Raw genomic sequence first — 16176 nt, forward strand, 5'->3', positions numbered from 1 at the left:
TTTACGATGTTTCCTGTTGGATTTATTGGGATAGAATCCTAGGTGAATGTATAGCTGTTAATTTGACATTGTTTTCATTTTATGCATGATATATACAGCTCGCTAGCCCTAGGAATGCTAATTTGGCATTGTTTTCATGAAATACACGATATATATATATATATAGCCAGCTATAAATGTGTGCTAAGAATATACCTTGATCTTGTTGCATCGATCAATGGACTGGTTTGGCTGTTAAGCAAATGGTAAAATGTGTTGTTGCCATGCAAAATATAAAATATCATTGCACCATGACCGAAATTCGGCTTATTAACTTCTTCCTTCTTCCTTTTTTTTTTTTTTAAGAAAAGTTACACCTTTTATTATTACTATTATTAACGTGAGATAACATAACCTTATGAAAATTTTGGTACGTATTAAAATATATATATATTCTTTTCTAACAAAATAAGTCAAGACTCAAAAATATAATTTGATAAAATTTGGTCTTGCTAATACAGGTGGTAAGGTTTATGATAATATCAAAATACCCTTCCAATGGAATGCTGACACATGTCATTATAAAAATGAAGGAGAGGAGATTGGGTTGGAGAACATCTCGGTACACCCAGATGTTATCATGACTTGTACTTCTCGACACTATCTGACAAGGATGACCTTCGAAGGTCGATTTGTCCAAAAGACTTAGGGGTACCAATAAAGGGAATAGATAGATTCATTGAGAATTAAAGGTTCAAACCTTGAAGGTTAAAAGCATAAATGTTTTTTGAACAAAGTGGTTAGTTTTCAAGGAATGGAGTGACAAAAGACAATCCTAATCTCAACAATGGAACAAAACAGGCACCCACCCCTCTGCAAAGAATTGTATTTTAGGTAAGGCCGGGGCCTTTTGGGGTTCAAAAAAGTGTTGGTCCAATTAAGCCACAGCCCATCTATTCATATTGGGCCCTGGTGGCACCGGCCTGCTATCCTTCCACTGCTAAGAGAGGGGAGTCATCGTTGCTCTGTGAAACCAGCCTCACGCGTTCCCTCCCACTCTAAGGCCCATGAAACCACATGTCTTCACATGAGTTCCATGGGCCAACTCCTAGCTTGGAACGGGCAAGCCAGTGAAGAGCCAACCACGAGCCCGATTATATGGGCTTAGGAAATGTCCCAACACCCAGATGTTATCATGACTTGTACTTCTCGACACTATCTGACAAGGATGACCTTCGAAGGTCGATTTGTCCAAAAGACTTAGGGGTACCAATAAAGGGAATAGATAGATTCATTGAGAATTAAAGGTTCAAACCTTGAAGGTTAAAAGCATAAATGTTTTTTGAACAAAGTGGTTAGTTTTCAAGGAATGGAGTGACAAAAGACAATCCTAATCTCAACAATGGAACAAAACAGGCACCCACCCCTCTGCAAAGAATTGTATTTTAGGTAAGGCCGGGGCCTTTTGGGTTTCAAAAAAGTGTTGGTCCAATTAAGCCACAGCCCATCTATTCATATTGGGCCCTGGTGGCACCGGCCTGCTATCCTTCCACTGCTAAGAGAGGGGAGTCATCGTTGCTCTGTGAAACCAGCCTCACGCGTTCCCTCCCACTCTAAGGCCCATGAAACCACATGTCTTCACATGAGTTCCATGGGCCAACTCCTAGCTTGGAACGGGCAAGCCAGTGAAGAGCCAACCACGAGCCCGATTATATGGGCTTAGGAAATGTCCCAACACCTTAAGGTCCCCACTTGGGTCACAAGCCCCCGCTACCAGGCTCGACGCTACAACATCGATTCTTGAGCGCTTATAAATTGTACACATTTACAATTATTTAGCGATGTGGGAGTTTTATTCATCACTAACCAACACAGAATGACGCTTTGACAAGCTCTCTTTTGGCATGCCGGAATGGCCGCGGCAGAGGAGAGGGACAAGAGCATCACGGTTCATGTCGCAACAACTATAATGGATCTGCAGAGGAAGATGGGTCCACCATTGCCGCCGCCAAACCTTACTAGAAACATCGCTCAGGCTGCACATTGGCCTGCAAATAAGCCAGCAGATTATAGATATATTTCTCCAAAAGAATCATCAAGACGACCACCAGTACCCAGCACTCGAGACTCATTATAGCAAGACTAACACAGCAAAACTGTTGCATGTAAATGCGAGTTGAGAATCAAGAGCTAGAACCAAAGAGATACATATATAGTGTTCTGATGTCATAGCAACAAAATACACCACGTTGATCCAAAGAAAAGCAGAAACACTTCAATTAAAGAAAGACAACAGACGATTCAACACCTGGTGTGCAAGTGCAACTTAGTACAAACAAAATCTTACACATAAACACCATCTCTCTTTCATCCCTAACATTGCAATAATGTAAAACCTTTAATCGGAGCACCAATGAAAAAATATACCAGACTCCTATATGATATGTATACTAAGCCAACCAAAATAAAAAAGCCTCCATAGGCCCATAAGAAAAATGTACCCTTGCAGACTCTTCCTCTCAACTATGGTTGTGTATGCAAGTGAGCCGTTGGTTGAATGGCAATCACATTACATGTAAGAGATCACCCATTAGGTCGTGGGTTCGAATCTTATCCCTCCCCAAATCGCTATTTAAAAAAAAAAAAAAAAAACTATGTTTGTCTCTAGGTTTTGAACTTTTGATCTCTAATTTTATATCAACATTTTTCCGCATTGATCATCTCTGAAATGGATGAAGTAAGAACTCATACTTCAAAGTTTGAACCACAAGCACTGAAGTACCATATACAGCAACCACATTATGGACTCCAGAAACTCAGCAAGTTTAATCTATTCATGGTCATTCAGTCAAGATAACATAAGACCAGAAATATTAGGTATAGAATAACATTTAGTTTTGACTTCTGTTCATACATATACATCCACAGCATAATTGAACTTTTCTTGACCAGTTGCATACTTGAATCTATATCTCAAAGCTGCCTTTAACATTTCCATAATAAATTCTTGGAGAATTGTTCTAGAGGAACTGAGGAAGTGATTTAAACTTAAGCATATAGTTTATCAGAAAAACTACTCTCAGCTTCTCATAATTGGGTCTCTGGTTGAAATATCAAATACCAAAATCTTTTCCTTAATAACATAGAAAAACCACAATATCTTCTGAAACATTATTTTCAGTTGGCAAGGAAATATCAGGAATCATTTTGTCGCTGCAGTAGTCTTTGCCAATGCTTTCATTCCCCTGCAGGACTTCATGTGTGAATGCATTTTCTCAGGCTTGAATATTTTCCCGCATTGCCTGCAATTTGTCATCAAGTTGTTGCTCATTTTGATACAGAGACAAGCATGCAATTCAGTTTAATTACAAACAAATGGACCTTCTGGTCATTCTGAAGCTATTATGATAAGATATCATGACGTTCACTTACGAGCAAGTTGGTCCGCCCACTGGCTTGTAGGCAGCAGAAACCACTTTTGACTCCCCCAATCCCTTCTGCTGTTGTTTCTCTGATTCAAAACTTCTGCACCAAACCCAAAAGAAATGAATATTGTACATGTATTCTTAGCATGAATGGCAAAGCACTTCCATAACAAGTATGAGATGATATACCGAGAACTCTTTTGTCTCTGTTGATTCAAGCCCCTGCTGCTGCTACCATTGTTGTTGTTTATGGTAGACCAATTGGACTTGGACGATGCTTTATTATCTTTTTTGGTAGACATCAATACACTATCAATTGTATCTACAGCACCACAAGTAATGATATTGCAACACGTATTAGAAGCTTTGCCACTTGAATTTCTCTTACCCTTCGCGAACGATGTGTCGGAGCTCTTTTCCTTGCTCATGTTGTATAATAGGTTGGCATAGAAAGATGACAAAGAATAATTATTGAATTTCTCAATCTGTAGGTGAGAATCCCTTTTGATCTCTCATTCTTCATGCTTCATTTCATCATCTGAGCAAAAAACTGGTCTCTCCTCTTCATAGATTGGTTTATGATCTTCTTCTTGTCTTGGAGGTGGGTGAAGTTTGCTCCAGTCGCATACCATCAACTTAAACTTCCAAATCTACTTGAACAGATGGGTTATCATCCATTTGACATTAATTTCAATTCCAAAAAACGTATACATATGGAAATTTGTTTGTATTTAGAAAAAGGATCCTTGCAGGAAATATTTATTGTCAGAAAATGGGGGTAATGACCAATGAGATCATCATCTTGTAAATCTTGCCAAATATAACAATTCTAATATCTCCTGCATTTAAATTTTGATGATTTCAATCAACCACAATGAATGCTTCTTTTTGCCAAAAACAGAATCTATGAGTCAGCATACAAACCTCATGTGAGACCAAGCAAATTGCTTCTGGCATGTGAGCATGTCTTTACCTTGTAAATCCGCAAATGAATCTTTAAACATCTATTCATAGAAGATTGACAATATCAACAACAATAATAACAATCTATTTTAGCCAAGTACAAGAAACCAGAAGAATTTAGAACTGCTAATACAGAAAGAGAGAGTGGCAAACCTCGAATGCAGATGCTATTGCGGTTGAGATGGTGAACCTGAACAAGATGTGGTTTTGATGTACATTTGATAATCTGTCGGACGGTTTTGCCAAATACATAAGTCTGTGTGTTCTTCATTTACCAACAAAGTTCATCTACTTCAGTTTGGTGGCTAAGCTGCTTTTACAGTTCAGGTTTCTTGGGCTAGTAACCATCATGAAGCAGAAGCATAGGTACAGTTTGCACGGGAGCAAGGAGCTCCTGCTTTTATTGTTCTTAGAACAATTTTATCTTTCCTGTTCATCTAGAGCCTTTGTTGTAGCTCAACGCAGCAATGCTCGATACCTCATTTCACTTGCCCCAAATGGTAACCGTAACGGTTTACAGCACTAGCATCAAGTTTACAGTATGTGTTACCATATTAGTCATCAAGCGGAAATATATCAGAAACTTGGGAGTTGGGACATCATTCTCTATCATGTTATATAAAATAAATTTTCCAGGACGACTCCAGTCTTTTAAGTTTCAGAATCAACGAATCACTCCCGAACTCACAATGTTCTAATAGTTTGTCCTTTCTTCAAGCACAATGTTAGCCTCCTCAGCTACTGATGAGTAGAAACACATTCAATAGCTTTCCATTTCCACTTCGTTTTTCTGCATAATCGTCTCCCTTTTTTTTCTTTCTTCAAATTACATAGACTCTGACTGCAGAAGGGAAGCACCTCATCGATGGTGAATAATAGTTCTAATAAAAGCCAGTCACTCCTAGTGAAAGGTTTGATGAGGAACCATTGGAATTTTAATAAAAGCAATGATACATAACAGTATGAAGCAGTTAAGAGCATCAATATCAGAAACGGGAAGAATCCCAAAGCAATTGAGTAAACAACTATTCTAAATAATTCTATTTCATTTACAAATCAAAATAGTGGCAAACAAGATACGTTTAAAAAAAAAAAAACCGACGCATTTCGCACAGCACAGCCCTTTGCCAATGTTAGCTTCAATAGCTCAAGCCACAAAAAGATCCATGATCCATCACATACAAAGTCAAACAATGCCATAGGTCTTAACTACAGGGGGTGCATACATCACTCCTAACTCAAAAAAGGTCGCCAGTGCATGTTTTAAGGTTACGGGCATTTTGCTAGTCATGGAAAACTGAAGATGGATGAAAGAGAACAGGGAAGTCAAACACTGACAAGTGCAAGTTTTTCACAAGAGGTAACAGAGAGCACACAAAAAGATCAGTTCTCGCTTCTCAACTGTTTTGACACCACATTCAGGGAAGAACCAACTCTATTAACAAAACCGAAGATGCAAGGGATCACCCACTAGGATGACAAACAATCTCCTAGCTAACCCCCATATGCAGGGATATGGGAAAACAGAGAATATAAATAATCAGAGAAATTAAGCAAGCAAAATACATCAACAATAAACACCTTTCCCACACTCCATGCAAACAAGGATGTACCGGTGAATTCTATTTAAAAAAAGAAAATGAGGATGTACCAGTGTTATTCATGATAATTAAAGTAACCCACAATCCAAGATTTATAGAGAATCACACCATAAAGGCTCCCAGAACTGGAGGACCAAAGTGGACAAACCTACAATACTACCTACCCTGCCACTAGAAAAATGAGACTAATCAAAATAAAATAAAACGATTCTATTTGCTAAACCTGAAAAAGCAAGAGTATATCTACTTAAAACAAGCTAGTATAATCATCACGTGAACATGCCAAAGAGGAAAGAAATGACAGAAAACTTCTTTATATTGTGTTTGTATGCAAACCCTCATGACGACTTCTGACAGTAGAAAAGAGCACTAGATATCCTCAGCAGCTTAAATTTGCACAGCAACCGTACACATCAAATCAGTTCTTTTTATTTGACCGCAAGCCAGTAACACAGCTACAGAGTCATCATCAGTTACCAAAATTGCTAGAACAATCTCCAATCTGACACCAGCACGAAGGGGCAAGGGCAGCAACAGCCCGGTACAAGTGCTTATTCAATGGTACTTCAAAATACCCACGAACCCACATTTCACACAACAGAAAGGCAACAGCTGCTACGTCACAGCTACTGTCACTACATTAAGTAAAATAAGTTATAAACTTCACATGCCGGGGGTTAAATGTGCTCAAGTCTAATCAACACCCCAAACAAATAATCAAACAGAAACTGTTACCATGTTTGATAAGTGCAGCAGCGAAGTTCAGTATTATTACAATTCATATTATGCATCCGCATCAAATTTACTGAATCACAGGCCCACCACATATGCGGCCTAGCTACAGCCAAAGCGACACGTACACCTTGTGTCCACCATTCACATCATCACAGCAACAACTAAAATATTTCAGGACAGACATATTCAGAATCAACAAAGACCACAAGTTAATCAGATAAATATAATACACCTGAATGACAACATTTTTTTCCAGGAAATCAGAAGTTGTTGGCTATATCTTACCCAATACTCAGATCAGAAAATGAAAATTAGTTATCAATTCTCCAGAGAAATCAGCACACCCCTATAATCAGCATCACAGTCACGATCATGCATTATGTTTTACAAACAGCATCGACAGCCACAATAGCCAAATACCAACATTTGTGTACATCTGCCAGGAGTCAAATTGCCTTGAACAGAACTATAAAAAATCCAATAAATGGTTTGAGATATCACGATTCCAATTTGAAAGCTAGATCAATAAAAAATGTCATATGTTTTCAAAAGATGTCATCCAGATAGAATAGAAATCAGAACATAAAGAAACTAAACTCAACCAGGAAACAGAAAAAAAAAAAACGAAGAAGAAACCTAGTAAAACTACAGCAGTCTCAACGTAAAACCCCCTGAGGATAGTAGGATTCCAACCTACAACTATTACGTCCACACATACCAGACAGACTCCAGTAACTAGAGCAATAAGGTTCCACATAAAAATAGTAAAACCGGAGCACTAGCCCCTACCAATACCAAAAATCTAAATTTCTGATCAGAAACACAAGATGATCAAATGACAAATAACTGCGACTAGCCAAAAGATATACATTGCTGACCATGCCTCCACGATCTCCCCGCATCACGCAAGAGTTACTCCTGCGTAAAAAGTGAAAGCGAGTAATAAAATTATCAATTAGCAACTGTAAGAACAGTGAAAATATGAGGTATCTCTACTCACATCAGCATCAGAATTCTGGGGAGACGGGCTTCGGGAAACAGCAGGTCGATGTCTTGGAGATGCACTATGAGGATTGGGAGAATGTCCATTGAGACTGCGTTTCTCAGGGCTCTCATCCCTAGAAGGATGAGTCCTGCGAGGGGAAGGGCTCCTGAGAGGACTTCGATCACGGCTAGCAGGGGAGGCACTATGATTAAAACAGAGAGCATCAGGAAAAAGGAAGCAAGAAATACAGATGTAAAAATGATACAACTTCAAATGATGTTACTGAAGTAATAAACAGAGTCAACAACCTATCCATTGACCGACTAGCACTACGTCGGTCCTCATCATACCGGCCTCTTCCGCGGCCCCTAGAGTAATCAGGGCTTGCACTTCGACTCCTGCTACGGCGGCGACCATCCCCAACCCTTCCACGATGTCGGTCACGATCATGCCTATCATAGCTTCTGCTGCGACTTCTCCTCCTGTAATCCCTGTCCCTGTAGTCATCTCGGTATCTAACAGGCCCAAAAGTCAGTTTTCCTCCCAAAATGCAACTGGGAAATCTAGGAGAAGAAATCTAGCTACATGTTTTATAACCATCATCATAATATTCCATAAACATATTCTAATTGTTTTCAACTGAAAGATCATAAATCTAGCTGCAGAAGGGGTTTTTTTTTCAACTGAAGATCATGCAAATACTTATAAATATATTGTAATCTAATTTACTGAAAATAAACAACATGACAGCACAGATTAATATCAAATCCATACAAGGTCTTGCTTTTCCAATATACAAGGTCTTGATTTTCCATTTAAACTTTACTATTTTAAATGATGAATTAGCTCAAGCTCACGTTCTTTGAACTAATTTGTTCAGTTATAGTGCACGGAATCAATAACTAAAAAAAAATGATGGCTTCAAACGAAGTTAGTAGCCACAAGTTGAAAATAACAATTTGCGCATCCACATTATATATGATCATATTCATAAGACGCATTTTCTGTGGAAATATTTTGGAAGGTGAAAAAAAATTATATCATTCATTGAACAAAGATAAAAGCCACTTCATTTAGCAATCAGATAAAAGGCCATTTCATTCCTCCATCCTCCACCAGGTTATGGGAAAAAATTCAACACACTCCAGTGCCCAAAACTATGTTGTATCAGAATTCAGGAGTATGAATCTCCTTGATAACACCATTTGAGCGCAACCAGCAACAATTAAAGGAAAAAAATTCTTTACATAAGTGGCAGATTAAGGGACTCGAACTTGGGAGCACAGGCCTACACATATGTCAACCACTGCTTCCCACAATGAAAGGGAAGCATAAAAAGAAAAGCATACCTTTTTCGAGGGCTGCGACTTCTTGAACTGTATTTTGATCTAGGAAATGATTCAACAATCCTTCCTTTTTGACTGAAAATAAGGACAAAAATAAACTAATTGGTAAATGAAGGTCACGAGGAAACAGAAGCTACTATTTATGAGATGACCACACAAATAGACAAGCAATGCTACATAAAACCAATATTCAGTGCACAAATTACAAATTGCTTCTTCCAGTAAAGCTACACAAACAACACAAATTAGGGAAGCAAAAAGAACATGAAATTCAAATTCCAGAAAACAATGCTAATGTATCCATCATTAACCACCATTCACCGATTGTATAAGCAAATTCTTTAAACAAGGAATAAAAGGTTCAAAAAATCCGAATGGCAATATTTATGAGATGACCAAGTAACTGAATAAGCAACTCTATCAAAAAATCAGTATCCCCAAGTTCCAAGCTTGAAAATTCATGATAAGGAAGGCATCAAGAACAGTAGATTAATTTTTAACTAGGACTCCTTCCAATGACCAAAGGTAATGCTAATGACAATCACTACAAATCTACAATAGATAGATCTATTGAACAAAAGAAATCAGGGGAGGGGGGTTGCAGTCAGTTTTTGGTAGACAACGGAGCCATTGTTCAAACAGAAGTCCAGTGAGTCCATCACCACCAAACCTATCAAATACTCCAAGTATACATCAAAGAAAGAAATACTCCTTTAGCCAGTAAACAAATGCCGTAAGAAAATAAATAATGGAGCTGTCATTAAAACTCACATCTTCTCTGCATTAGGTCCATATTTGGCGAATTGAACTACTATCTCCCGACCATCAACAACTCTCCCTGAAAAAACAAAAGGACAGAGGTGCCAAGTAAAGACTACAAAAGTACAAAGTCCCATAGACAATAATGAAATTAAAAATAAAATAATCCTAGAGCAGAAAAGGAAAAATGATAACACCACTTAAACATGCAACTGCCAACTGCAATAAGAGAAATTTAGAGTCGCACCATCTAGCCTCTCCACAGCCTTTTGTGCTTCGTCCGCATACTTGTAGCGCACAAATGCAAATCCTCGCGAATCACCAGACCTAAAACACAAGGTAACTTTCAAAATAGTAACATAAATTTAACAAAAATGCATTACAGAAACAACCACTACAACGACAAATTTCCATGAAATGCTTCTCCTAAATGAGCATAAATATCCAAAATAAAATGTTCAATATTGATTAAGCAAACATGGATCCCTCAAATCTACTTAGCAAGCCTGAGAAAGCTAACTAGCTTACAGCGGACTAAAATGGGATCTTTCAGCAGGATCGACAACAACCGCACAACAAAGGGAATCAAGCTCAGCATTTTCACTCTAGGTGGTTCTCTCTGACAAGTGCCTCCCCTTTCAACTAGGCAAATTACATAATCAACTTATCAAGTGTTCGCTTTTTAAGGAACAAAAGTTAAGTATGCTTCGCGTATTAATTCTACCAAGATGTGATGTGGTTTTTAAACTCTTAACTCCGAAAGACAGCCCTAGTGGTGGGGTTTTGGGTTTGTAGATCGTGCAATGAAATGGGGCAGACAGAAGTTAGAAATAAGGAAGGTCAGGAATAACACTCTTTTCTATATTTTTTAAAACTGAAACACAACTTTCTGCAAACAAGAACAGAAGCTTAAGCTTCTAAGTTGAATTAAAATTCCCCTTAATCTTTCATGTAGTTTGGATAAACTCATCTTCCCCTCTCAGCCTCTCTCCTATAAAAATTTTGCATAAAAACTCTATTTTTTTATTTATTAGGCAAGCAAGCCTTTAAATAGAGGTTTACAACCATTCATTTAAGCAAACATTAGGATTCCTAAACCTAACTGACCAAGAACAAAATGATAACTTAAAAAAAAGACTTAATTGAAAGGAAAACATTCTTTGAGACTTTAAAAAAACATAATTTAAAGGATATCATTTTCTAATAAAGATTATCAATTTCCTCTTCCCCTCAAGAGGCCACAGTGTTGTCACCAAGTGTGCGCCTAGGCGTGCCCGGCGAGGCGCACCGCACCCTGACTGCCTCGCCTAGCCTTAAATGCCTGTCTTTAGACAGGAGTGGCCTAGGCGCACGCCTCAGAGGCTCAGACCAGGTGCAGTCGAGCCGGGCATGCACCTAGGCTAAAAACAGGTAAGTTGGGTGTTTTTTAGTGTCAAAAGCTTTAGTTGTCTAAAAATACAGGTGTCAAAAGCTTTAGTAGTTTAAAAATACAGGTGTCAAAAGCTTAATAGAGGTGTCAAAAGCATATGAATTCTACATTACTTCTTAACAGTGCAGATTTTGAAAACAATCTCTATTATGACATGTGTATTTTTTAGTGTCTAATTTATTGACATATCTCCACTAAGGTATTAAAAATAATAAACTAATATGTGATTATTATATAATAAATTTATATATATTTATTGACATGTCTATATATTTATTTATATTTAAAGAAAAATTGCGCCTAGCTTCGGTCGGGCATGCGCCTTGGGCGTTTAATGGGTCGTGCGCCTTTGTGCACTTCTCGCTTTTAACAACAGTTCAGGCCAGTAAATAGGGAAATAGTTGTTGATGTGGGGTAACTTCTTCAACAATTTTATGAAACTTCTTCAACTTAAGAACTATATAATATTATAATGGGTCCATAAAAATAAACATATATTAAAACAAACATTGATCAGAAATAGACTAGTCATGGTTTGAGACTATAAGTTATTTGTGATCCCATAAATAATAATAAAATTGAATACGATGCTGACCAACCCTAACATACTTGAAGTCTGATTGACAAAGCGAAAAATGCCATATTTAACCATCAATCCCAATTTGAATTGAAACAAATGGACCCAAAAAAAATCCCGTGTCTCAAGTCACCTAATTCCAGAATAAGGTTCATCAAAATAACAGAAATGCAAGTCATACAAAAATTAAAACAATAGACAGGGAACTAAAATCTCCGTGTATGCTTTTTTATTCTTCCTTCTATCAAATCGAAACGAACCGAAAGGGATTTCTAAACATCTCAAAAGGAGAAACGAATTCATAAGAAGAACAAAAAAAAAGGCGCGTACGAACCTTCGATCTCTAGGGATGAATATATCAACAACCTTGCCATACTTGTCAAAAAGTGGAAACAGATCGTCCGCAGTTGTACCTATTATTCGCATCCGTCAAAATCAGATACATACAAGCAGCTTGGTACAAAATATATGCATTACGCACACAGAGAGGGTTAACGAATATACGGAAGGTGATGTTGAGGACGAGAAGAGAGTAGGTGTCAGTGATGTCAGGAGGGCCGGACCTCCCAAAGTGAGACATGATTTCTTCAATGCTCGGTGAGAGAGAAGCTTAGGGTTAGGGTTTGTTGTATGTGGCTGTTAAGTGGCTCAGGGTCTGAGAACTTTCGTGAAGAAGGACCTAGCAGGTCGGTTCGGGCTTTTGCTAATATTCAGAGATGATCCGCAATTACCCCGCTACTTCTATTTAATTACCGTAACTGCCCATTGTGTTTTGACCGCGAGCCATCATTATTGATCTTTAGAGCTTAAATCGATTTATTATTTAGATATATACTAATATATTCTATTATTTTAATGTGTGTACACATTGTGGGGCCCAGTCAAGCGCACGTCCATGGGATAATAAAAAGAGACCAGCACAATCATACCATTAGAGTATGAATTATTGTATATGAATTATTGTATATCGGCCCAGCAAAATTCATTTTTTGTCATCATGGTCATGCAAAAAGCTTCCATTGTGAGTGCTCTTAGCGCTTGAATTGGTTTACTATTTAGATATGCTAATATTCTATTATTTTAATTAATTTTATCAGAAACAAATATCGACATTATGGGATCCTAGCTTGGTTATTGAAGAATGAACATCTTGGACTTCATGATAGATTGATAGTTATAATAAGCAACAGTCATGATTTCTGTTCCAACATGATCAGCGCAGTCGCGAAGCCCACATATACCATAGATATACTTGTTGTATAATTGCATGCATAAACAAGTTTAGTAACAATTATATTGCATGAACAACAGTGAAGTAACACAAGTATTAATAGATACTGTTTTATAATAGCAGTAACATAACATGTTGCAGGCAATATTAATAGATACTGTTTTATAATAACAGTAACATAACAGATTGCAAGCTTAACAATTACGGTAACATATATGACCACAGTAACAAATGCTTAAATTAAAAATGCCAAAACCGTCTTAATAGCTGGACAGGAGATGAGGGAGCGAGGCACGTCGTAACGAATATTCTTAAAGAGAATTTGTCTCAGCCAATTGATGCTTCTGCTTTCCGGACAATCTCTTCCCAAGATACAACACTCCACAGCACGAGTAAGCAGCACAACAATACTGGTGGACTCAATCGAACCTCTTATAAACAGCACTCTCAGAGTGTAGAACACAGACAGGTAGAAAGAAAGAAGAATGAATGTTGTGGTGTGTTTGAGACTTGCTGCTAAGCTCTCCTTATATAGGAGAGCCCAGCAACCACCAGCCTATAAAAATCAGTGCACTATCACTGATTTTCGGGCCTGCAATTGACCAGGACGTTCAACCACCAGCCATTATCCTTGGGATTCTTATACACACACTTATTGCACTTTATTCTTCATGATTAACATGACTATTTTGGAGTCAATTTTCATTCAATCGAAAAATAGTTTTGGACTAAATTAAACTTCAAAATCTTCTCTTCATATTGAAGATTAAGACCAATCAATTATTATTCTATGACTCTCATTCATTAGTCATTAAATTTAGGTCAAACTATGGTTGACCGCAAATTTTCCAACATAACCGTGTGTTTAGTGTAACGGAACTGCACGGTTGCACCAAATGAACGGATCCGCAGGCTAAAACTCCGTATAGGAGCTTCTTTTGTAGCGGAATGTGTTTTATTTTTTAAAAACACACCCTAAATAACGGAAAAAAACCCTATGAATTTTCAATTTAGACCCCACTTGTTGTAAAAAACCATGCTCGTGATTAAAAGACATGCGACAATTATTAATTATCTTATTTTATAAATATTTGATTTTTTAGTGTTATTTTTCGTACTTTCAAATATGTAATTAATATATAACCAAAAAAAAAATTCGGACACTACCCTTGGACCCCTTTTAGCTTTGCCCACCATGACATAAAATTCTTTATCCGCCCCTGCAACCCAACCTCATATTTTGTCATGCCTTCGCCCTAATCAAGGTCAAAGCTACTTTGATGTCACTAATATCTAATTGGTTAATTTGAATGGTATGTAGATAACCAATAAGACAATTGGCAAACTACATCTTGACTTGTTTATACCGTAATGACTAAAAAAAAGGTGAACTAACAAAAAAACCCCAGATGACTTGTTATGCTTTGCTAACCATACATGACTAATTAAGCTACCAACTCACCAACCTCACACACATCTCCAACTCTCTCTATATATAAATAGACAAAGCTTCAAGCCTATTCTCACCACCAGAGCTTGAAAGAAGAGATTAGTTAAGGAAAAACAATAATATCTAGTAAATACAGAGATGGCCTGTTGCAAGTACTCCTTGATGGCTTTCTTCATTGCATTTGCATTTTGCAGCATCGATGGCGGCCTGGCGGCTCGAAATCTTCTGCAGATACCAAATTTGCCTCCTCTGCCAACTATTCCATCTCTGCCACAACCCACAATACCAACAATTCCATCACTGCCACAACCCACAATACCAACTCTTCCAACTACACAACCATCTCTGCCTCCACTTCCTAGTATCCCCAACATGCCTACTCTTCCAAAGGTCACATTTCCACCATTGCCAAGCATTCCTTCTATTCCCAACATTCCCACTACCATTCCCTCCATTCCATTCTTCTCTCCACCACCTGCTACTACAAGCCCTTGAGAAGCTTCAGCTGTGCATTTGATGCACATTTGTTATTTTTGTTGTTTGGTGTGTATACCATATATGCGTCTTGTCGCTTAGTTTGTGTGTGTGAGCATTGTTATAGCTCCTTTTATTCTTTATGCACTTCATATATGTGTATTATGTAAATAAACTGGAATAGATCAAGAAGAATAAAGGCTTTGTTTCATTGATCAGAGAAAGATTACACAATACTGAAATTGCTTAAGTCAAGCAGCGGAACAAACCAGAGTATATATCCTCAGTCTTGACAAGATGACAAACGGTCTTCTTGTCAGACAATACAAAACTCAAAAAATAAAGATAAAATAAATGACAACGGTAATAAAGAAAAAGTTACAGAACGGCGTCGTCGTTGGAAGACATAAAACGGCATCGTAGAGAAATGAAGACAGAAATCCTAACACTCCCCCGCAAGCTCAACGTGGTGATTCAACACGTTGAGTTTGTACATAAAAGCTTGTAACTGAGTTGCTGACATTGGCTTTGTGAAGAGATCAGCAGGCTGATAGGTGGTGCGAATATGATGTAGATCAATGAGGCGCTTCTCCACCTTTTCTCTAATAAAATGACAATCGATTTCGATGTGTTTGGTCCTCTCATGGAAAACTGGGTTGGTAGCTATGTATATTGCAGCTTGGCTGTCACAGTAAAGAGGAATTGGTTTGGTCACTGAATGTTTCATGTCATGCAGTAAGGTGTTCAACCAAACCAATTCACTGGTTACAGAAGCCATGCTTCTATATTCTGCTTCTGCAGATGAACGTGAGACCGTCTGCTGCTTTTTAGATTTCCAGGCGATGAGAGCTCCTCCCAGCATTATGTTAAAACCAGTTGTAGACCTTCTGGAGTCTTGACAAGCAGCCCAGTTTGCATCACAGTAGGCCTCAATCTTCAAGTTTGTCTTGGCAGGATAGAATAAAGACTGATTATAGCTGCCCTTGAGATACCTCAAAACTCTATGAGCTGCTTGAAGATGAATATCAGTAGGAGTTTTCATGTATTGACTGAGATAATTCACAGTAAAGTTGATGTCTGGTCTTGTCAAAGATAAGTAGATGAGCTTTCCAATTAACCTTCTGTACATCATAGGATCATCCAGTAATTCTCCTTGATGGTTTGATAATCTTGTATTGGTGTCCATAGGAGTGGTAACAGAGCTGCAATCCCTGAAACCAGA

At 37.9% G+C, this 16176-nt stretch overlaps 2 protein-coding genes across 21 annotated transcripts; one reads left to right on the plus strand and one right to left on the minus strand.

Moving 5' to 3' along the window:
* Positions 1-2946: 2946 nt before the first annotated feature.
* On the minus strand, positions 2947-12479 carry LOC119982140 (serine/arginine-rich splicing factor SC35-like). Of its 20 annotated transcripts, none has more exons than XR_005464287.1 (14): positions 12304-12479; positions 12134-12212; positions 10041-10120; positions 9806-9872; positions 9038-9109; positions 7997-8203; positions 7704-7890; positions 7582-7621; positions 6989-7049; positions 6704-6864; positions 4521-6603; positions 3594-4408; positions 3412-3504; positions 2951-3281 (listed from the first exon to the last, which is right to left on the minus strand). XR_005464287.1 is itself a non-coding variant. In XM_038825348.1 (9 exons), exons 1-8 carry the CDS (start codon positions 12377-12379, stop codon positions 7616-7618), a joined length of 774 nt encoding a protein of 257 aa, XP_038681276.1. In that variant the 5' UTR covers positions 12380-12479; the 3' UTR covers positions 7087-7169; positions 7573-7615. The 20 variants fall into 20 exon arrangements, 2 of the variants coding, with proteins under 2 accessions (XP_038681276.1, XP_038681277.1); XR_005464284.1 differs by having other exon boundaries at positions 7573-7621; XR_005464288.1 differs by having other exon boundaries at positions 4521-4889; positions 5056-6603; positions 6704-7139; positions 7573-7621.
* Positions 12480-14561: 2082 nt separating this feature from the next.
* Positions 14562-15113, plus strand: LOC119983086 (protein PELPK1-like). The gene has a single exon (XM_038826750.1). It carries the CDS (start codon positions 14619-14621, stop codon positions 14973-14975), a length of 357 nt encoding a protein of 118 aa, XP_038682678.1. The 5' UTR covers positions 14562-14618; the 3' UTR covers positions 14976-15113.
* The last annotated feature ends 1063 nt before the right edge of the window (positions 15114-16176 follow it).

This window comes from Tripterygium wilfordii, chromosome 17 (genome assembly GCF_013401445.1).
Source record: "Tripterygium wilfordii isolate XIE 37 chromosome 17, ASM1340144v1, whole genome shotgun sequence".
In the NCBI taxonomy this organism is placed as follows: Eukaryota; Viridiplantae; Streptophyta; class Magnoliopsida; order Celastrales; family Celastraceae; genus Tripterygium; species Tripterygium wilfordii.

Coding starts and splice junctions, on each gene's coding strand:
- LOC119982140 (XM_038825348.1), bottom strand. CDS start 12,379: ATGTCTCACTTTGGGAGGTCCGGCCCTCCTGACATCACTGACACCTAC. Junction 9,873..10,040: donor GGCTGTGGAGAGGCTAGATG/GTGCGACTCTAA, acceptor TTGTTTTTTCAG/GGAGAGTTGTTGATGGTCGG. Junction 7,891..7,996: donor GCTAGTCGGTCAATGGATAG/GTTGTTGACTCT, acceptor TTTTAATCATAG/TGCCTCCCCTGCTAGCCGTG.
- LOC119983086 (XM_038826750.1), top strand. CDS start 14,619: ATGGCCTGTTGCAAGTACTCCTTGATGGCTTTCTTCATTGCATTTGCA.